The sequence below is a fragment of the Artibeus jamaicensis genome, unplaced genomic scaffold (assembly GCF_021234435.1).
Source record: "Artibeus jamaicensis isolate MK-2021 breed Jamaican fruit bat unplaced genomic scaffold, CSHL_Jam_final contig_519, whole genome shotgun sequence".
NCBI classification, from domain to species: domain Eukaryota; kingdom Metazoa; phylum Chordata; class Mammalia; order Chiroptera; family Phyllostomidae; genus Artibeus; species Artibeus jamaicensis.
The window spans coordinates 21,707,599-21,729,732 of NW_026521871.1; the positions used below are offsets into that span (position 1 = coordinate 21,707,599).

General features: G+C 46.3%; 1 protein-coding gene across 2 annotated transcripts; it reads left to right on the forward strand.

The window, feature by feature from the left end:
- The first annotated feature begins 8 nt into the window (after positions 1-8).
- On the forward strand, positions 9-21,844 carry CHCHD4 (coiled-coil-helix-coiled-coil-helix domain containing 4). Of its 2 annotated transcripts, none has more exons than XM_037139372.2 (3): positions 9-210; positions 14,335-14,433; positions 17,921-21,844. In XM_037139372.2, exons 1-3 carry the CDS (start codon positions 180-182, stop codon positions 18,226-18,228), a joined length of 438 nt encoding a protein of 145 aa, XP_036995267.2. In that variant the 5' UTR covers positions 9-179; the 3' UTR covers positions 18,229-21,844. The 2 variants fall into 2 exon arrangements, with proteins under 2 accessions (XP_036995267.2, XP_036995268.2); XM_037139373.2 differs by having other exon boundaries at positions 9-201.
- Positions 21,845-22,134: the final 290 nt, after the last annotated feature.

The window sequence follows — 22,134 nt, forward strand, 5'->3', positions numbered from 1 at the left end:
AGGGGGTTCCCCCGGCTGGAGGTGGGAAGGCGCTGAGGCAGGCGCGCGGCGGACAGGCCTGGAGGGGGCGGGTTCGCGCGGGCCTCGGAGCCTTCCGCCCTGCCAGAGGAGAGGTCACGGCGTGGAGCCGCCGCCGCTGCCCTGCTACCACTGCGAAGTCTGAGCCCTGGGCTGCGGCCATGTCCTACTGCCGGCAGGAAGGTAGGGGAGGTGAGCTGCTATGGAGACCGGCCTACGCGGGCCTCTAGTGGGTCTCTGCTGCCCCTGCAGACTCGGGCAGTCGGGGGCCCCAGTGCAAGTGTGGGCAACCCGAGGCGGCCCGGCATACCTTCCTTGGGGCCTTTGGAGCCGGCTGGGCGGCAGGGTTGCCAGCCCCGTTTTGCAGATGAGAAAACAGACTGAGAGAGAGGAGGCTGGTCTAAGGTCATGGTGAGGCTCGAACCCGAGCCTCAGAGGAACCAGCTCCTGGTAAAGTTTATAAACTAGACCGGAGCCGGTAAAGGTAGCACTGAGCACGTTTCCTCTGGCTCGCAATTTGGAATTTATTGACTCTAATTATTACCGTCGCTTTTCCCGCACACCACGTGTTACGATTTGCACGCGCCCTGTAACTCCTGAAAGGTTGCCACTCTGGTTAGGCTTTGTGCTAGAGCGGTAGAAGTACCAACAAAAAGAACATTTATTGAGCCCCAGCTGCCTCTATCAGGCACTCTTCAAGGAGCTTTACAGGGCTTCTCATTGATCTCGCAGAGACCTTGTAAGTCAAGCCCCGCTTAAGACTCAGAGTGAGTTGGCTAAAGCCACACGATCAGGTAAGTCGTGGAGCTGGGGTTTGAGCCCTAGCAGTCTGATTCCAGAACTGCACTATCCAATCTGGTGCCCAGTGGATTCCAGGTAGCCCTCTTTGGGAAGACACCGCCCCCCCCCCCCCAAATTGGGCTCAGTTCAGAAACTTCCAGGCCTCCGTTTCCAAACTTGTAAAATGAGAAGTTAAAAGTAGTTGGTCTTAATTCATTCAGCAGATATTCTTGAAGAACTTTCTGTGTCCCAGAGAAAGCACCTAAGAAATTCTTGGCTGAATAGTCCAGCTTCCTCAATTTAATTCCGGCAATCTGAAGCCCAGAGAAAATGACCAAGCCAAGGTCATACATCAAGTTAGGGAAACAGCTTAGTCTAAAATGCTAAGCTTTTTCCTTCCACCCAATCTTGCTTTGAAGATTTCTTCTTTCTTTCCTGGGTCATAAAGCCACAATACTTAATTAGGTGCTAATGAGTACCGTTTATGTTGATTAATACTTAATTGTGCTATGGATAAAAGTCTTCTGCCCTCTCCACTTTGTCAGTCAGTAAGTCTCTTGTTTTTAATTTTCTTTCTCTGAGTCTCTAATTTACTTTGTCATTTAGCAAGTAAATTCAAGCCTTTTGGGTATAATGAGGCTGTGCAGATAAATAAGACTCCTTCCTTGCCCTTGAGGATTTCTAGGTGCTGCATGTTCTCTGGGAGAGGCAGCCCCATTTTCCAACAAGGCGTGGATCTTGATCTTTTCCTGGTTCAAAGATCTTTCTCTCAGTTTAGGGATGAGAATTGAAAGTGTTCACTTTCAGACCTTCCCTAGTTTTCATCTTATCCATACCCACTGTCCCCTAAGTCCCCAACTTTTTGTTTTTCTACCCAATTTTTTTTATGTTTCTCACGGGACTTAGAAAAATGATCACAAACCCCTTGCCATGTAAGGAAGGGCTTATATAATAATCCAGCTCCTGCCTGACCTGGCTCCATCCTGATCTCTCACCACTCTGGCATTGCTCAGTCACACTGAACTCCTGGCTCTTCCCTTTGCCTGGTGCATCCTTCAGCTTTTCCCGTGGCTGGCCCCTTAGCTGTGAAGATTCAGCTCACATGTCACCTCAGAGAGGTCGTCCTCTCCTTTGGTGTCTTTCATATCCTAAATTTTCTGGCAGTACCTTGTTTATTTTTTAAAGTTTTATTTATTGATTTGAGAGAAAGAGGGAGAAACATCAAGTTGTTATTCCACTTGTTTATGCATTCATTGGTTGCTTCTTTTTTTTTTAACTTGCTATTTGTACTTATCAGAGTATGATATTTATTGGACTTGGGAGATAAAAGTATTTCAAACATTTTCAAGTTTAAGATAATAATCTTAGTAAAATTTTAAAAAATCATGATACATCCTTTGCCTCATTCCTAATTCCATTGTTCCTTCACATTGGTTGTTGCTTGTATGAGCCCTGACTGGAGATCAAACCCACAACCTTGGGGTATCAGGATGATGCCATAACCAACTGAGCTACCTGGCCAGGGCCACTTGGTTTATTTTTGTCATCACATTTCTTGTCTGTCCTCTCCCACAGAACTAAGAGAACTAGATGGGCCATATTCCCAGGATCTAGCCTACAGCCTGGTCTAATGGGTGCTGAAATCTTTGTCTGACTAAACATACATACATACCTGAACTCTGTTCCAATTGAATCACTTGCCTGTGCAAATTTACCTCAGGGGTTCATCCAACCATCACCCAGCCTCAGACCAAAGGCTTTAGCTCCAGCATTCAAGGCATTCCACAGCAGGGCTCAGCCTTGCTCCTTGGCCTTGGCTACCCACACTTTTCTATGTCAGCGCTTCACTGTTGTTCCTTTAGTTTCCTCTTTATCTGATGCTGAGCCTGCTCTCTCTTATTCAGTCAACAAACATTTATTGAGCACCTCTGACATGCCATCCACCGTGTATATCATTAGTGAGTGTAAGTGGCAAAATCTGCCCTCATGGCACGGTGGACACTCCTGGGTTGGATGTGCTCAGAGATTTTGATGGGTAATGATTCCATGCACATTCATGTACCCCTTTCTGGGGGAAAAATGAGGCCATCCATCCAACAGTGTTCTCTACCACGCTTAATCGTGATAATCATTCCATCTTCCTACCCCTCTGTTGCATGTCCTCATCCAGAGTTCAGTTGCTCCACTCACTTTTTCAACAGATATTGATTATCCACTGGGTTCTGGGCACTGTTCCGGGCTCTGGGGATACTGCAATGAATGAAAAAGGCAAACCCTTGTCCCTGAGGAGCTGACATTTCAGTGAGGGAGATGAGCAGTAAATAAATACATAACATGTTAGGTGAGAAGTGCTTTGGAGAAAAATAAAGCAGAGTGAGGGAGATGCTGAGCGGTCAAGGAAGGAGGCGCCCGAGCAGCTGGTGCAGAGGCAGCTGAGGGAGAGTGCTGCTGGAGGAGAGAACGGCCTGTGCTCGGCACGTTCAAGTAGCTGTAAGAAGGTGCTGGGACAGTGGGAGCAAATAGTGGAAGATGGGGTCGCGTGAGGGATGCAGATCCTTCTAGACGTATCTGAGGCTAGAGCCAACCTGATTTGAGGATGACGGTGTGAGAGAAGACAGGAGAAGAGGATGGCTGCACAGAGAGTAAAACTTCAGAATTGGGGGTGTCTTGGTATCCAGCTGCTCAGTCAGTCCATCTGTTGTCAGCCCCACTCCAGAGTCTTTCAGAGGGATCCCTGGGGCCTTGGAGTTGCCCCCTTAGCAAGGTCCTGGGATGGGGCTGATCTAGCTGAGTTGCCCTCCTTGAGTTCTTTGGGTTCAGCATTCTCCATTCATTGTGTCAGAGGGCACTCTTCTTTTCTTTTTAAAATATATTTTATTGATTTGCCATTACAGTTGTCCATTCCCCCCTTCATTCCCCTCCACCCTGCATAACCCCTCCCCCACCATTCCCCCCCTTTAGTTTATGTCCACGTGTCTCAAGTTCTTTAGATTCTATATTTCCCATACTATTCTTGCCCTCCCCCCTATCTATTTTCTATCTACCGTCTATGCTACTTATTCTCTGTACCTTCTCCCCCCTTCTCCTTCTCCCACTCACCTGTTGCTAACCCTGCATGAGATCTTCATTTCTATGGTTCTGCTCCTGATCTAGCTGTCCTCTTAGTTTGCTTTTGTTTTAGGTGTGGTTGTTAATAACTGTGAGTTTGCTGTCCTTTCACTGTTCATCTTTTTTTATCTTCTTTTTCTTAGATAAGTCTCTTTAACATTTCATATAATGAGGGCTCCCCTTATCTCTTGCTGCTTCTAGGATTCTCTCCTTCATTTTAATCTTGGCTAATGGAATTATGATGTGCCTTGGTGTGTTCCTTCTTGGGTCCAACTTCTTTGGGACTCTCTGAGCTTCCTAGACTTCCTGGAAGTCTATTTCCTTTGCCAGATTGGGGAAGTTCTCCTTTATTATTTGTTCAAATAAGTTTTCCTCTTGTGGCTGTTCCTCTTCCCCTTCTGGTACCCCTATAATTCAGATGTTGGAACGTTTAAAGATTTCCTGGAGGTTCCTAAGCCTCTCCTCATTTTTTGAATTCTTTTTTTTTTATTTATTTTATTTTTAGAAACACATTTGTTAACTTTTTTTTTTTTTAAGATTTTATGTACTTATTTTTTTTTAGAGGAGAAAGAGAGTGGGAGAGAAACATCAATGTATGGTTGCCTCTAGTGCATTCCCTGCTGGGAACTGGCCTACAGCCCAGGTATGTGCCCCGACTGGGAAGCAATCCATAATCCTCTCGTTCGCAGGCCTGCGCCCAATCCACTGAGCTACACCAGCCAGGGCATTTTTTTTGAATTCTTGTTTCTTCATTCTTTTCTATTTGGTCATTTTTTTTCCTTCCTTCTGGTCCACTCCATTGATTTGAGTCCCAGTTTCCTTCCCATCACTATTGGTTTCCTATGCATTTCCCTTCATTTCACTTAGTTTAGCCTTCATTTGCTCCTCTAATTTGTAACTAAAATCAACCAGTTCTGTGAGCATCCTGATCAGCAGTGTTTTGAACTATGCATCTGATAGGTTGGCTATCTCTTGGTCACTTAGAAGTATTGGCTCTGGGGCTTTGAGCTGTTCTTCTTAAGCCGTAATGTTTTAGTCTGTTTGTGCCTGTTAGGTATGGGGAGCAGAGCGTTAGGTGTTCACTAGCGGAGTGTTGGGTGGGGTGACCCAAGTCACTGGGCTGTGACACTGTATGTGGGGGCAGCGTCAGAGAGGGACAATGGCATTCTGCTCTCTCTCAGATTTTGGTCCTCTCTGCTGCTTCCCACAAGTAAATTGAGCCTTTCTGGTGCTGGTTCCCGGGCATGTGGGCCTGTGCACCCTCCAGGACCCTGTGGGTCTCTCCAACAAACTCTGTGAGCCTGGGAGCCTCTCCCGGCACCTCAACCCCGAAAGTTTTTCCAGTTAGTGCTTTTAGGCTTTATTTCCTGGCTCTGGGGCCCTGGTTTGCACTGTCTGTCTCACTGCTGGCTCCTCTGCCTGGTTTATCTGTGTGTGAATGTGTGACCGTGGTCAGCCAGCTGCCTTGCACCCCCACTGGGTCCACCCGTTGCCACCCCACACCTGGGATCCGCCAACCACCGCCTGCGCTCCTGTGTCTGTCTGGCCACCTTTTCCTGCTCAACCCTGCTCCATCAGCTGCTGACTCCGCCCCTCTTACCTGTCTGGATGAATGGTTCGTTGTTGTCGGACTTTTGTATAGTTCAGTTTTCTGTGTTTTGGTTGAGTTTTTGTTAGTAAAACTTTGTTGTCTTTAAACTTGGTTGTGCAAGGAGGCACAGTGTTTCCACCTATGCCTCCATCTTGGCCGGAAGTCCAGAGGGCACTCTTCTGTCAGCCTTTCCTCTTCTAAAACTTGATTGACAGCTCTAGCCTCTGATTGTCTCTTTTCTTGGCCATTTAATCCTGTCATTGGAGCCATTTGTTTCACTTTCTTTGTTTATCATGGTAGGGAGGCTGAGCTGGTGGGGGACCTGTTCTTCTGAGACCTGAAGAAGGTGCCTGATTAACCCACTATCTGGCATTCTTAGGACTAGTTCTTTCCCTCACAGTTAGGTCTGTTAAGAGTAGATAAGCATTGTCTTTCTATTCTTTTTTTTTTTTTGGAGGGGTTTTTAAAAAAGTTATTTATTTATTTATTTGAGAGAGGGGAGGGAGGGAGAAAGAGAGAGAAAGAGACATCAGTGTGAGAAAGAAACATCAATTGGTTGCCTCTCATACACGCCCCCAACCAGGGACCAAACCCACAACCTAGGCACATGCCCTGACCAGGAATCGAACCAGTGACTTTTTGCTTTGGGGAACATCACCCAACCAACAGAGCCACAGCAGTCAGGGCCTTGTCTTCACTTTTAAACATTCCAGGAAGTGAAGACCTGGAAATATGTATATTCTTACTATAAATCACAACGTCACATTGCCCATCAAGTATAATCTCTCTTAAGAGGGATGTCCAGGAATGTACTTAAGAGGACTCAGCTCTGGGAGGGGCCTGGACCATTCTAGGTGGGATTGTGCTCGGCCCATGATTCCCACACCTGGCCGTGTATCACAGCTACCTGTGAAGCCAGTGAGCAATGTGAACATGCCAGAGAGCTTGATTTAATTTAGGGTGAGGCCAGGCCTTTGGGCCTCATCACTGGTAGATCCTGGTCAACAGCCCTCCAAGCTGCACTGAGAACTTCCCAGTCGGCTGACTCTGCTTAGCATCCAGCATTTTTGCAGGTTGCTTTCAAGTTTTCTGAAACTGACCTTGGATCACCAAGGTCACTGGTTACTCAGACGTGCCCTGGCTGCCTGGCCCAATTCCTTGCCCAGGCTGCATGGGAAAAGCAGTCTTCCCTGAGGTAAAACGTGCTGCCTGGGGTCCAGCTCCGGATGTGGAACCCTCAGATGCGCTGGAGGTCCAGGCCCTGTGCATGCTGGCGGGCACCTGTCATTACTGCTGCCCGGTGCAGGAAGGGCCCGGGGCACCAAAGTGACTTCTCTCTGCCCCTCAACTGTCCTTGTCACTGGAGGCGTCTCTCTGTTTTTTACTGTCACCCCCACATTCCACAAGCTTTTTCCTTCAATACGGCAGCCCAAGCATGAGTCCAGCATTTTTTCCTTGGTTTCCCTTAGCCACACCTGTGACTGAGCTATCTTAAACACAAAGCAGGGGAAAGTATAAATAATAAGAGAAAATACTAGCAGCTCTCAGCCACACTTCTGCAGGCCTGGCCTCTGCTGCCCCAGCAGCTAATTCCCTCCAGGCTACTAACTGAGGCCCTGTCCAAGGGCACATTTGGATGGTGCCTGGAGAAGCCTGAAATGCCAGGCATCTCCCAGCCCCTTCTAGAAGAGAGCCCCGTCATCCCACATCTCCTGGTCAGAGAGGGTGGTTAGCAGGGCTGTAGCATGAATGCGTCTTTCCCCCCTCCAGGTAGGTACCAACAACTTGGAAGGAACCTTCTGTTGATGCACTCAGCACACATTCATTGACTTAATTCTAAGCTGCTTGGTCAGGGATTGGGTCAGTATGTATTACACGGACCATTTATTCCTGCCCAGAGTACACAATAGTGTCCTAGTCATGCTAAGTACTCTGTGTCAAGCCATCATTATTGTTTCTGTGTGTGGGTGTGTGTGTGGTAGGGGCAGTATGGGGGTGTGGGGAGGATCACCATAGATCGCCTTTGCGGTCCCCGAGCTGGGTTCAGATTCCAGCCCTGTGTGAGCCAGCCTCTCTCCAGAGCCTCAGGCTCACCACCTGAAAATGGGCCTCCTGCTGTCTCCTGTGAGAGCAATGACCAGATGGCAGGAGCTAGCTGACACACAGGACCCAGAGAGGGGAAGCCCTCCAGGGACTGCAGGGGACACTGATGACCCTGCAGCATGTGTGGTGTCAAGGAGAAGGTGCTCCCACCCACAGTGGGAGTATCACACAGATACCTGCTGTGCAGTAAGCTGATGGCCCCAAAGTTTAGGAAGCGAAGGTGTAGGGGAGAATCCAGAAGGGAGTCCAGTGGGCGAAGTGCCCGCTTGTATTTCCAGTGGGTTGATTTTGAGTCACCACTCTGGGCCTTGCTTTTTATGCTGTGTAAAATGAAGGTGATAAAACTTTATAGGGTCACTGTAAGGTTAGATGAAGCAAGCCATGGAATACACCCATCCTGGTTCATTCAGTGCTGATTCCATTTCCCCTGCCTCCCATGAGGAGAATCTCCTCATATAAAATGCATTTGGTTCCCACCACCTTGCTTTCCTGGAGGCCCCGGACCCTCTGGCAGCCTGGTATGTGGGGCTGTAGGCGCTCACCCTGGCTGCACTGCCTTCCTGGTGCTGGTCTTTGGAGGACATCAGTCCTGGCCCTGCTGCCCAGCCTATTATTCTAAAAATAACAAGCTGTAGAAGTTAATGACACCAGCACTTTGGTGAAATAACTTCTTCTCCCCCACATCCACTTGTTGGAAAATTGCCCCCGAGGCCTCATGGACTCTGAGGAACTTCCACAGTGTCCCCCACCATCTTGATCCCTTCTCCCAGCCACCATTAGGAGCCCAGGATGCCTAGAGGAAGTCTTGACAAGGGGCACTGTCAGACTCCCGCCTCTCGGAGGCAGGTGACGGGTGTTTTCCCGCAGGACAGCTTCTTGGACACACGAAGTGGCTGCATCAGCGGAGCGGCTGCCGGGGTGCACGTCGCCCCCGCACAGTGCTCACTCCTGCTCAGGCCACTCGTGCGTTTTGAGCCCTGTGGGGATCCCTGGGGAGCTGCAAGCAAGTCATCTTTTTTTTTTTTTTAATTCAGTTAAACACACACACACAAGTACTTCATTTCTTTCACCCCCATCTCCCCCTGGCAACCACAAATCTGCTCTCTGTATCTATAAGCTTTTTTTTGTTTTAGATTCCACATACAACATTTGTCTTTCTCCATCTTACCTCAGCATATGCTCTCAAGGCCCATCCATGTTGTTGCAAATGGCAAGGTTTCGTTTTTAGGGGTGAATAATATTCCATTGCATATACACTACAATTTCTTCATTCATTCATCAACAATAGATACTTAGGTTATTTCCATACCTTTGCTTTTATAAATAGTACAACAAGCATAGCATACATCTTTTCAAGTAGTGTTTTTGTTTTCCATGAATAAATAACCCAGAAGTGGAATTGCTAGATCATAGGATAGTTTTATTTTAATTTTTTGAGAAACCTTCATGCTGTTTTTTTAACCTTCACCGAGGACATGCTTATTGATTTTAGAGAGAGGGGGGAAGGAAAGGGGAGGGAAAGAAACATCAGTGTGAGACAGAAGCATTAAGTGGTTGCCTCTCCTACATGCCCTGACTGAGAGTAGAACCCTAGACCTTTCAGTTTACAGGACGACGCTCCAAACAGCTGAGCCACGCCAGCCAGGACATCACTGTACTGTTCTCAGTAGTGGCTGTACCAGTTTCTATTCCCACCAGCAGTGCACAAGGGTCCCTTATCTTCATATCCTCATCAACACCTGTTATTTCTAGTCTCTTTAGCAATAGCCATTCTGCCAGGTATGAGGTGATATCTCATTGTGGTTTGATTGCATCTCCCTGATGGTTAATGATGTAGAATATCTTTTCATATACTAGGTAACCATCTTTATATCTTTCTTGGAAAAATGTATATTTAGATCTCCCCATTTTTTATCAGACTTTTTTATGCTATTGGTATATCACATTGACATATTTTGCATATTAGCCCCTTGTCAGATACATGATTTGCAAATATTTTCTCCCTTCTGCAGGTTGCCTTTCATTTTGTTGATGTTTTCTTTTTCCAGCAGAAGCCTTTTAGTTTGATGTGGTCCCACATGTTTACAGTTGCTTTTGTTGCTTTTGTTGCTGTGTCAAATTTAAAAAATCATGGCCAAGACCTATGTCAAGGAGCTTACTGCCTGTTTTCTTTTAGAGTTTGGTGATTTGGGTTCTTATGTTCAAGTCCTTAATTCATTTTGGCTTAATTTTGTGTGTGTTGTAAGGCAGTGGTCCAGCTTCATTCTTTCCGTTGTGGCTGTCCAGTTGCCCCAACAGCACGGGGCGAAGAGGCTGTGCTTTCCCCTTGTATTGGTACCCTCCACTCCTCCGTGTAACTTCGTCAGCCGGGTGCGCCTGGGTTTCATTCTGGACTCTTCTGTTCCGCTGATTCATGTGTCTGATTTTATGCCAGTGCAATACGTTTTAATTATTTTGCCTTTCTTAATATAGTTTAAAATTGGAGCATGGTGCCTTTGGCTTTGTTCTCTCTCCAGTAGCTTTGGTTATTCAGGGTTTTTCACGGTTCCATACATGTTGTTCTATTTCTATTTCATACATGAAAAATGCCATTGGAATTTTGATAGGGATTCCCCCGAATGTGTAGATTTCCTTGGTTAGTATGGACATTTTAACAATAGTCTTCTAATCTATGAGCATGGAATCCTTTCCATTTATTTGTATCTTCAATTTCTGTCATTGATGTCTTGTAGTTTTTGATATACAGGGTTTTTACCTCCTTGGTTAAATTTATTCCTGGGTATTTTATTCTTTTTGATGCAGTTGTAAATGGGATTGTTTTCTTAATTTCTCTTTCTGATAATTCATCATTAGTTTATGGAAACTCAACAGATTTTGTATATCGATTTTGTATCCTGAAATTTTACTGTATTCATTAGATCTAACAACTTTTTGATGGAGTTTTGAGGGTTTTCTGTATTATAATATGTCAGCTGCAAATAGAGACAGTTTTTTTTTCTTTCCAATTTGGTTGCCTTTTATTTCTTTTTCTTGCCTATCTGCTCCAGCTATGACTTCCAATACTATGTTGAATAAAAGTGGCAAGAGTGAGCATCTTTGTATTGTTTCTGATCTTAGGGGGCCACTTTTCAGCTTCACCACCGACTGTGATTGCTGTGGACTTGCCAAATACGGCCCGTACTGTGTTGAGATATGCTCCCCCTATGTCTGATTTGTGGAGAGTTTGTAGCATAAATGGTTGTTAAATTTTGTGAGATGCTTTTTCTACACCGATTGAAATGATCGTGTGATTTTTATTCTTCAGTTTGTTAATGTGGCGAATCACTTTGACTGATTTGCAGGTGTTGGTGACCCTCCCGCCCCTGGAGTGAATTTCATTTGATCATGGTATATGGCCCTTTTAATATATTGTTGAATTTGGTCTACTCATATTTTGCTGAGGATTTTTACATCTCTGTTCATCAGGGATGCTGCCTGTAATTTTCTTTTCTCATGGCATCCTTGTCTGGTTTTGGGATCAGGGTAATGCTGGCCTCATAAAATAAGTTTGGAAGAGTTCCCTCCTCTTCCAGTATTTCTTCTTTGAATGTTTTGTAGAATGTACCAGCAAAGCTGCCTGGTCCTGGACTTTTGTTTTTCAGTAGGGGTTTTTTTATATACTTTATTGATTATGTTATTACAGTTGTCCCATTCCCCCCTTCATTCACCTCCACCCTGCACACCCCCTCACCCACATTACCCCCCTTTAGTTCATGTCCTTGTGTCTTAAGTTCTTTAGCTTTTACATTTCCCATACTATTCTTGTCCTCCCTGTTTATTTTCTGCCTGCCGTCTACGCTACTTATTCTCTGTACCTTCCCCCCCTTCTCCTCCTATTCCCCTGTTGCTAACCTTCCATGTGATCTCCATTTCTATGGTTCTGTTCCTGTTCTAGTCGTTTCCTTTGTTTTTATTTTAGCTGTGGTTGTTAGTAATTGTGAGTTTGCTGTCATTTTAGTATACATGTTTATCTTTTTCTTAGATAAGTCCCTTTAACATTTCATATAATAAGGGCTTAGTGATGATGAACTCCTTCAACTTGAACTTATCTGAGAAGCATTTTATCTGCCCTGCCATTCTAAATGAAAGCTTTGCTGGATAGAGCAATCTTGAATGTAGGTTCAATCTTGAATGAAGGTCTTTTTTGAGAAATCAGCTGACAGTCTGATGGGAACTCCTTTGTAGGTAATTGTTTCCTTATCTCTTGCTGCTTCTAGGATTCTCTCCTTCATTTTAATCTTGGCTAATGTAACTATGATGTGCCTTGGTGTGATCCTTCTTGGGTCCACCTTTGGGACTCTGAGCTTCCTGGACTTCCTGGAAGTCTATTTCCTTTGCCAAATTGGGGAAGTTCTCCTTCATTATTTGTTCAAATAAGTTTTCCACTTGTGGCTGTTCCTCTTCCCCCTCTGGTACCCCTATAATTCGGATGTTGGAACATTTAAAGAGTTCCTGGAGGTTCCTAAGCCTCTCCTCATTTTTTTGAATTCTTGTTTCTTCATTCTTTTCTGTTTGGTCATTTTTTTTTTTCCTTCCTTCTGGTCCACTCCATTGATTTGAGTCGCAGTTTCCTTCCCATCACTGTTGGTTCCCTGTGCATTTCCCTTCATTTCACTTAGTTTAGCCTTCATTTGCTCCTCTAATTTGTAACTAAAATCAACCAGTTCTGTGAGCATCCTGATCACCAGTGTTTTGAACTGTGCATCTGATAGGTTGGCTATCTCTTGGTCACTTAGAAGTATTGGCTCTGGGACTTTGAGCTGTTCTTCTTCAGCCATAATGTTTTGGTCTGTTTGTGCCTGTCAAGTAGTGAGGGGCAGAGTCTTAGGTGTTCACCAGGGCAGGGTGACCCAGTTGCTGGGTTGTGATGCTGTGTGCAGGTCAGAGAGGGGCAAAGGCGTTTGTTCTGCTCTCTCTTGGATTTTGGTCCCCTCTACTGCTTTCTGCAAGCAAATTGGGTCCTTCTAGTGCTGGTTCCTGGGTGTGTGTGCTTGTGCACCCTCCAGGACCCTGTGAGTCTCTCCAACGAACTCTCTGTAAGCCTGGGAGCTTCTCTGGGCACCTCGACCCCCAAAGTTTTTCCAGTTGGTGCTTTTAGACTTTATTTCCTGGCTCCGGGGCCCTGGTTTGCGCTGTCTGTCTCACTGCTTGCTCCTCTGCCTGGTTTATCTGTGTGTGAATGTCTGACCATGGTCAGCCAGCTGCCTTGCGCCCCCACTGGGTCCACTTGTTGCCACCCCACACCTGAGATCTGTCCACCGCCGCCTGCGCGCCTGGATTGGTCTGGCCACCTTTTCCTGCCCAACCTGCTTCCACAGCCGGTGACTCCGCCTCTCTTACCTGTCTGGCTGAATGGTTCGTTGTTGTAAGACTTCTGTACAGTTCAATTTTCTGTGTTTTGGTTGAGTTTTTGTTAGTAAAACTTTGTTGTCTTTAAACTTGGTTGTGCGAGGGGGCACAGTGTTCCACCTATGCCTGCATCTTGGCCGGAAGTCTATTTCTGACTTTTTTAAAAGGTTTTATTTATTCATTTTAGAGAGGGAAGGGAGGGAGAGAAGGTAACATAAATGTGTGTTTGCCTCTTGTGTGCCCCCTACTGGGGACTTAGCCCGCAACCCAGACGTGTGCCCTGACTGGGAATGAAACCGATGACTCTTTGGTTCACAAGCTGGCACTCAATCCATCGAGACACACCAGCCAGGCTAAGGCATCAACTATTAAAAGTTTGTAAATCTCTGCAGTCTTGTGGGACTACAAGCATATATCCCACTGGTTACTAAAACTGGGCAATCTGGAGGTGTCCCTTGGGTGGCAGTCACAAAAATCGGGACTGCAGACAAGTGTATAAGCTCTTTTTTAGGTGATACCAGGAAGCTGGAGTATGACAGAGGGAGAACACCAATTTGGCCTCCCAGCCTACAGTTCTGGAGAGCAGTTCCATAAGCCACTAGATGTCTGCCAGACCTGAAGTCTGCGCCTCACACCAAAATCTAAACAAGCAAAGACCTCCTTAACAGAAAAACTCTGGGTGGGAGATGATTACCTTAGTCCACTGTCGGTACAGTTTCATGGGGATGGCTGCCTGCCAGGAACCATCTCTTTGCTTGCCACGGCCCTGTGGGACACCAGAATACAAGCGTCCTCAGCCACCAGAGCCAGGCCATCAAGGGTTGTACCCTGGGCGGCAGCCATAAAACCCAGAGCACCAAACGTGTGAAATCCCCTCCAACACACACTGGCTGTCTGGAGCACAGTGGAGAGTAAGCGTGAAGCTCGCACCTGCCCTCTGAGGTCTCTGAAAAGGACTGCTCCTTTCTCGATGTAAGGAAGACAGACTCATTGCACCGCTGGAATGTCAGCAAATTTGGGACTAAAAGCAGCTGCATTGGGTAGGGCTGGGCATCTCATCTCCCGTGTGGAGGATACATATGGTGGGCAGAGTGTGCTGTCATCCTCCTCACCCAAGACCTTGGTGGAGCTTTCGTTCCAGCCACAGGTACTCAGTGAAAGCAGCTGCTAACCCGTGCATCATGCGGAGTCAGGGATTCAGCCCAGAGGGGGCAGTTTGATGGTCACCTCACTTTGGGATTTCCCTTGGGACAGTCTTCAAACTTGGCTTGTCTTACCATTTTGTCTTTAGGGCTGATTCACTGATTTTGAGTGAAAGGTGTCTTCCTCTGCCCTCTAAACACTAGGGAAGGATCGAATCATATTTGTGACCAAAGAAGACCATGAAACTCCAAGCACTGCCGAGCTGGTGGCCGATGATCCCAATGATCCTTACGAGGAGCATGGTGAGTGACATGGGGCCTCCCAGGGACCCCCACAGACATGAACTGGGAGAAAAGTTCAACATTCACATTTTTTCCCCATTTTGTCCTGGACGAGGCTGGGTTTTCAGTTGTGCATCTCAGCCATGGGCCATCTTTCAGGACAGTGAGTTTGTCTCCCTCAGAGGTGTAAGGGGCTGTTCTGAGGCCCTCATTCTGATATACTTCCCTGGCCATTCGGCTGGTACCTAAGAGGTTCTCCTTACTGAAGTCTTCTGCCTCTTTTTCTTCTGAATTTTTGCATTGGCTTAAGCTGCTGGTTGGATGCTTCCCAGTCATTAAGTTTCGGAGGGGGTGTCCGTGGAATTGGGCAGTTCCAGGTGAGGTAACAGGCATCCTCAGTTCAGTCAAGTCACGAGACGTAATTCTGCCACATTGCAGGCTGTCAGTACACAGGCACCTAAGAGCCACACACCTTGTTCTGTGAGGTGCCTTCTCCTTGGAGTTCTCCAGCAAGCACCTTGCAGGAAAAGCACTCAGTTCAGATAGAGGGACAGCCTTCTAGCAGCAGGATTCAGCTAACCTAGTCAGAACTGTTCCACACAACTCAGTTAACAGTCACCTGGACCTGGGGCACCACTGCAAAGGCTTTGGACTGTTGGCCTCACTAGGATGTACCCCAGCCTGTGTAAGGTGGCTGCATATATGCAGTGTTCATAAATAATCCATATGTTGTCTAAACCGTACTCCCTTCACCAATAATCTAAAGCCATTTCTGACATCCATGATAATAACTAAAAAGCCTTCTGGTGCCCATTGGTGATTAATGTGGTTCAAACACCTTGTAGGAGCTGCCTGTAGAATATGGGCTCCTGGTTGAAATTCTTCAAATGCTTACTAAAGTGTAGATTCGTTGTTGTTTTTTTTTTTAAGATTTTATTTATTATTTTAGGCAGGAAGGGAGGGAAACATTGATGTGCAAGAGATACATTTGATCAGCTGCCTCTTACAACCTGGAGACCTGGCCCACAAGCCAGGCGTGTGCCCTGTTGGGAATCAAACCAGTGACCTGGTTCACAGGCTGGTGCTCAATCCACTGAGTCACACCAGCCAGGGCTAAAGTGTATATTCTTAAGTAGGACACTGTCTACTGCTTGTAGGGATTAAAATAAAGCTCAGAGGCACGTGTAGCCCCCTTTGGAGAATAGTAGGAAGTTCAGGCATTGTACAAAGTGTTGGATTCCTCTGAAGGACAGCAACAGGAGTGACCTGCAGTCAACACTCTTGAAAGAAAAGTAAATCACGTGTAAATTTTAGTCCTTTGCCAGTCTTTAAGTCCATATTAGCTAAGCCCATTTCTTTAATGGATTGAGACTAAGGCCTGCTGGACAAGTCATTTCTCATTTTGTCTGCCCCGTCCTATTTTTATAGAAACTGAATGTGTTTGCCTTGAGGCTGTGCCTTTCCCTCCATTTCCTGCCAGTCACTATCATTCCTCTTGATTTTTCTCCTGCCTGCTTCTGTCATGTACACTATATCTGCTTAGACTTTATGGGCAATTGCCTTTGCAGCCCCTTCTTGTGAGGAATTATAGTGAAAGCATATTAAACAGATCTCTGGGACCTAGGTTCTGAACTCTCAGTTGCAAAATTACTGGTTTTAAGACTCTGCATCTGAGCTTCATTGTTTGCAGCTACCATCATTGTGTTTTACATTGTGTCCCTCAAGTGCAGGTTGGCTTCATAGTGTTCTCTGTGAGGAACTACTACTTTCTCACTCACCTTTCTCTGATAGATAGTGGTACAAGGACTCCTGCAGATCTGAACTATTACTTTTGAATATTAGCATTATAGTGTTATTTCTTTCGGAAAGTGTTTGTACGGATGTATTCGGAAACTGTACAGGTGTATTGGCAGTGTCAGGCCTCCAGGGGGCAGCATTTGTAAATGCTTCCAGCACAGAGATGGGTTGTGAAGTTGGGAGAGTTGGTGAGATGTGGAGCAAATGGGCTCTGGGAATGGTAAGGGTCCTGGCTATAGTCCCAGCCTGGACCCCACTGAACCCCAGAAACCTCATTTGTAAACTGGGATTAGTAATACCCACTGCAGAAGGAATACATGATTTACCACGTACAAGGATGCACGAGAACGTGCATTGCAGCGGTCAGCAGCACCGGTGGGGAACTGCCTGCTGGTTCCCACTGCCGTCTCCACTGTCAGCCCGTCTCAGGAGTGAGTGACTGCACCAGCGGATTTGTCCATCACTGAAGCTTGCTAGGCCGGAATGAAGAGACAGGGTTCAGCCCAGGCCTAGGACTTTGGATGTTAGCTCAGAATGCCAGACGTACATATTTCCCAGCAGTGAACAATCAAGTGTAATTTCACTGGGCACTTAAGGGTCTTTCTTAAAGAATGTGCTCAGTCTCTGTGGTCAACGTATGTAAGAGAATTCTGTATGCATCATATTCCGTCCATGTCTGCCGCAAAACTAAACATGAGCCATCATCTTAAAAGCATTTTAGAAAACCGGGAAATAATATATGGATGTGGACAAAATTCAAAGATAAGAAAAAGCATAAAATTCGAAAGTTAGGGGCCTATATAATACCGAAATGAAAACCCATCTGAAACCCTAGCCCCTCCCTCACACATATGTACAATGTAGCACTTGGGTTGATATGGTTAGCCTCGGTCCAAATTTTCATTTTTATAAGAATGGAACCACAGCACTGTATGCCACTAGCCATTTCCTTGCAGACATGTCTCAGACATCATCCTCGGCAGCGCAGAAGGACCGGCCTCCTCGTTCTCACCCGTCTTTACACTGGGTGGCTTCTGAGAGCAGCTGCAGAGCAAGAGGGGCTTGAGGAGCAGGCGGGCAGCAGAGTTTGGAAGGAGGAGGTGGATACCTCAGCTGCTGCTGCTTTTTTAAAATATGTTTATTGATTTTAGAGAGAAAGAAAAAGGAAGGGGGGGGGAGAGAAACATCTATTGATTGCCTTCCATATACGCCCTGATCAGGAATCGAACCTGCACCCTAGGTATGTGCCCTGACCAGGAATCGAATGGCCAACATTTTGGTGTATGAGACAGTGCTCTAACCAATGGAGCCACGCCGGCCAGGGCAGTACCTCAGCTTCTTCAAGTGTCTGGGCTTTAAAAAGGTTCTCATTAACCATCCAAGTGATGGCTTCTACTTTGGACTAAATGGATTCCAGCCTATAGTTCTTAAGACACAGTCAGAGCCCTGGGAGGCGGCTTAGAATATAGATCGGTGTTGCATGTGGAGACAGTCGCCAGTGGGGGCTTCTTTCCAGTTGAGCCAGGAAGGCTGGCTTTGTTCCAGGCATCCAAGCCCAATCTAAGAGGTGGGTCCACAGGCAGGTGCCTGCCAGGCAGCAGTTCACACTGTTCACCTCTCAAGTGGCCCATGGAAGCTGGACTTGGTTTTGCTTTTCTTTCAGCATTAAAGAGCATCTCTCACGTTTTCCTCGCCCATCTTCCTATTCCAGGATTGATCCTGCCAAGTGGAGACATTAACTGGAACTGCCCGTGCCTTGGGGGCATGGCCAGTGGCCCCTGTGGGGAACAATTCAAGTCAGCCTTTTCCTGCTTTCACTACAGCACAGAGGATGTCAAGGGATCAGACTGTGTAAGCCAGTTCCGGGCCATGCAGGAATGCATGCAGAAGTACCCGGACCTCTATCCCCAAGACGAGGAAGAGGAGGAAGAGGAGGAAAAGAAGAAGCCAGGAGAACATTCGGAGGAGACAGCTCCCACCGAGGTCACTGCAACCAAAGAAAAGGAAGGGTCAAGCTAATGAAGGCCGCGCTGCCCCACCGGGCTCCGGGCCTTGCACCGTAGAGTGATACGGACCTTTAGCAAAATGCCTTTCAGTCATTCTCCAAGAAAGTGTCTTTTTCTCTATTGTTCTGTGCACTGTAATACAAAAGTAACTTATTTTGATAATCAGGGGTCTTGGCCTCTTGACATATACACTGAAAAAAAATGGGGTTATATGTATGTGTGTCTCATGTGATTTTACCAGTGAATGTAGCTGCCTCTTTTGAATTCTCTTCCTCAGATAACCTCAGATTTTGCCACTTTGAAATAATATGCTGACTATTCTCAGCAACCAAAATCATTATCTAGGAGTGTCTCTTATGAGTGAGCTGATTTATTCTGATTCATTTTCTTTTTTTTTTTTTTTTTTAGTAGACTTTATACCTGTTTGGAAATGAAATAGAAACAGAAACATCTTCCTTTAAAAATGCTGGAAGGGGGCCATTCCTAACACAAGAAGCCAGGTAATCAGATACTTATTCCTCAGAAACCACCTTTACCTTGGAATATGAGGAGGCTGCTGTGCTTCATTGCTGATACATTTTGGTTTCCATTTTTACATTGCGCTCCAGGTTTTTCTTTTTAGAAAGTGGAGCTTTAGACCCTCTGATTCAGTCCCTTTCTAGACAAAGAAGAAGCTGGGTTTTGCTGTTCTTCTTCTTCCAAAGGCCCTGGTTTGGGGCTCTGTGTTCACACTGGCTCTGTCTCAGCCTGTCCAGATGCAGTGTTCTTGAGAGGCGGGACCTACTTCTTACCAAAGTAGCAGCCAAGGAGGAAATGTGAATTAAGTAGTCAATTAAAAGAAAGACATGGTTTTTACCTGATTTTGAAGGTGTCCTTTCTTTTTACTCATTAAAAATGTTTTGTGTAAGGAAATTCGATCCCATTTTCTACGTTGTGTGCATGTCAAGCTGTTTTTTGTGAGCAGGTGCCTTCAGACAGACATCTTAACCCACGAGGTTAGGCTCTTTGGTTTCCATTTTTACATTGCGCTCCAGGTTTTTCTTTTAGAAAGTGGAGCTTTAGACCCTCCACTTTCCAAAAAGAAAACCACGAAGGGAAGGGAAGAAAGCCCTTGCAGTTTAAGTAACTTGCCCAAGGGAACTGCTGGACAGTGCTCAGGCGGTAACGTGGTGATGCCTCATTTGTCCCAGGTGAACTGGTTCTCCATTGCTGTGTAAAAAGTTACCTCCAAACACAGCAGCTCGAGACAGGCGTCTGTTATCTCACAGTTCCTGTTGGTCAGGATTCCGGATCTGGCCTTCCCCGGGCCCTCTGGCTCGGCCTCTTACATTGTGACCACGATGCTGGCTGGGGTGGCAGTCCACTCAAGGCTTGACAGGCGTTCCAGAATCACTCAGGTGGTTTTGGGCAGGATTCAGTTCCTTGTGGTTTGTTGGATTGAAGGCCTCAGTTCCTACCTGGCTGTTGATCAAAGTCCTCCCTCAGTTCCTTGGCACATGGGCCTCTCCCTAGGTCAGCCCCCAACATGACCGGTGGCTTCCATCAGAGAGCAAGATGGAAGCCGGAGCCTTTTGTAAATCTCAAATGACGTTCTCCCGTTTACCAGTCTGTTTGTTAGCAGTGAGTCACAGTCCTCACTTGATGAGGACTCCAACCAGCAGTGCCCAAGGTGTGGTGGATGCAGTGAACAAATTCACAAGGACAACAGAAGTCCTGTGGGGAAAAGGGACAGCATGGCCACACTCTGAGTGAGAGAGAGGGCCCTGACCCCTGCCTGGACAGGCTTTTACTGCTTTTCTGGGAGTGTTATTTCAAGGAAGGTCCTCATTCCTCATTGTTAGGAAGTAAAGATCAAACGATAGATGACATTCAAAGAACAATGGGGGCTTTTTCTGAGTCAGGGTCAGATAGCTAAAGGGCCATAAAACTTTGGGGAACGAACTCAATTCATGCTTAAACCCTTATCATCTACACTGAGGGTATTAGCAAAGCAGGTTTCACAGGATTTTATGCGATCCTCCTTAGGCCTAATTGCCCAGGGCACCGCCTGTTCCTGCCCAGAGCTGCACCACCCTCAAGCATTGTTTCAGGCTTAAGTCAGGCAGAGGAAGTAAGGCAGCCAAGAGATTAGGAGAGTTCTCCCAGACAGAATGAGGATTCAGGCTATATCAAAGCCGAGGGGCGAGGGTCCATCACCCCTTTTCCCCAAGGTCCCCTTCATGACCATACCTGTCTGACCATCCCTCTCGTGAGGAGGAATCTTACCCGTCCTTGACTAACCAGTCATCCACCCAGGGCCAGGCAGGGTGAAGTAAAAGGAGAGGCAGCACCCCTACCAGGAAGATAAGATTTGTCTCCTTAGTGGCTTACGGTCCCAAGGTCTCTTACTCAGCCTTAGCCATGGGGGGTTACAGCTTCTGAAACTAGGCAGGGCGGTTCCCAACCCTCACTCAAGAGAAGGGACTCAGCATGAGAACCAGGAGGCTGCCTGCCACACCAGAAAACGGCGACAGCACATCAAAGCAGGAAAGCACACTTAGATGTGAGGAACTGGGGTTCCGTGGTGTGAGGGAGGCAGAGGACTGTGGTGTCTATAGTCCAAACTCAGTAAAAACCAAGAACCTGGAGCCGCCCGAGTTTGGGAGCTAGGACAGCCCTGTGAAGGTCTCGTGACTTTGTTTAGCTTCTTAAAGGGCCTTGCACACTCAACAAACATTTCTCAGCTAAAATTCTGATCACGACCAAGGTGTTACTAATTTGGGAACAGGCCGTGGGTCCCGCTCACCCGTGGGCGTAGCACGACGGCGCTGGATTCTCAAGCCGCTACTACTTTCCTCTGGCAGTGGTCACTCTCACAACAGACTCTCCGGCCGACTTCGCCCAAGTCTGCTTGGTTAGAAGTTTCCATCACTTTCCTCTTTTCGGTTGAACAACAGCTTGGCGGTAAGAAAGCGCCTCTACATAAGCAATGGAGAGTAAGTGAAGGTTATGCTTTAGAATCAGGAGATTAAATAATTTTTTTTTTACTTAAAAATGTTTTAATTTGTTTCTATTTTATTCTTAAGATTTTATTTATTTATTTTTTTAGAGCGAGGGGAAGGGAGGGAGAAAGAAAGGGAGAGAAACATCAGTGTGTGGTTGCTTCTTGTACATCCCCTGCTGGGAACCTGGTCCACAACCTAGGCATGTGCCCTGACTGGGAATCGAACCAGTGACCCTTTGGTTCAGAGGCTGGCACGCAATCTGTTGAGCCATACCAACCAGGGCTGATTTATGTTTTAATAATTTTGAAGATTATAGTTGACACTATTATTTGTTTCAAATGTACAACACAGCGATGAAACATACAACTTTTAGAGTGATCACCCTGTTAAGACCTGTACCCATCTAACCCACACATCAATATTACAGTATTATTGACTGTATTCCCTAGGCTGTATTTTATGTGCACGTGACTTTTTATAACTGCCAGTTTGTACATCTTAATCCCCTCCCTTTTCCCCCCGAACTCCACTCCCATCTGGCAACCATCAAAATGCTTTCTGTATCTATGAATTTCTTTTTGTTTTGTTTGTTCATTTATTTGGGATTTTAGGTTCCATGTATAAGTAAAATTATATGGAAGTTTTCTTTCTCTGCTTATGTCACTTAGCATAACACCCTCTAGGTCCATCCATGTTGTCACAATGGCAAAATTTCATTCATTTTTATGACTGAATAATATTTCATATACTGTATACATGTACTGTCTTTTCTATATTCACTTGTATGTTGATAGGCTGGTCTTTTGATTGGAGCACTTAAACCATTATATTTAAAGGAATTATTGATAGGCGTGCAAGCTGGGTGGGGGAGGGTCAATGAAAAAACAAATGGCTTCTGCCCACACTTCCGTCCGGGAGAACGCAGCATCTCCAGC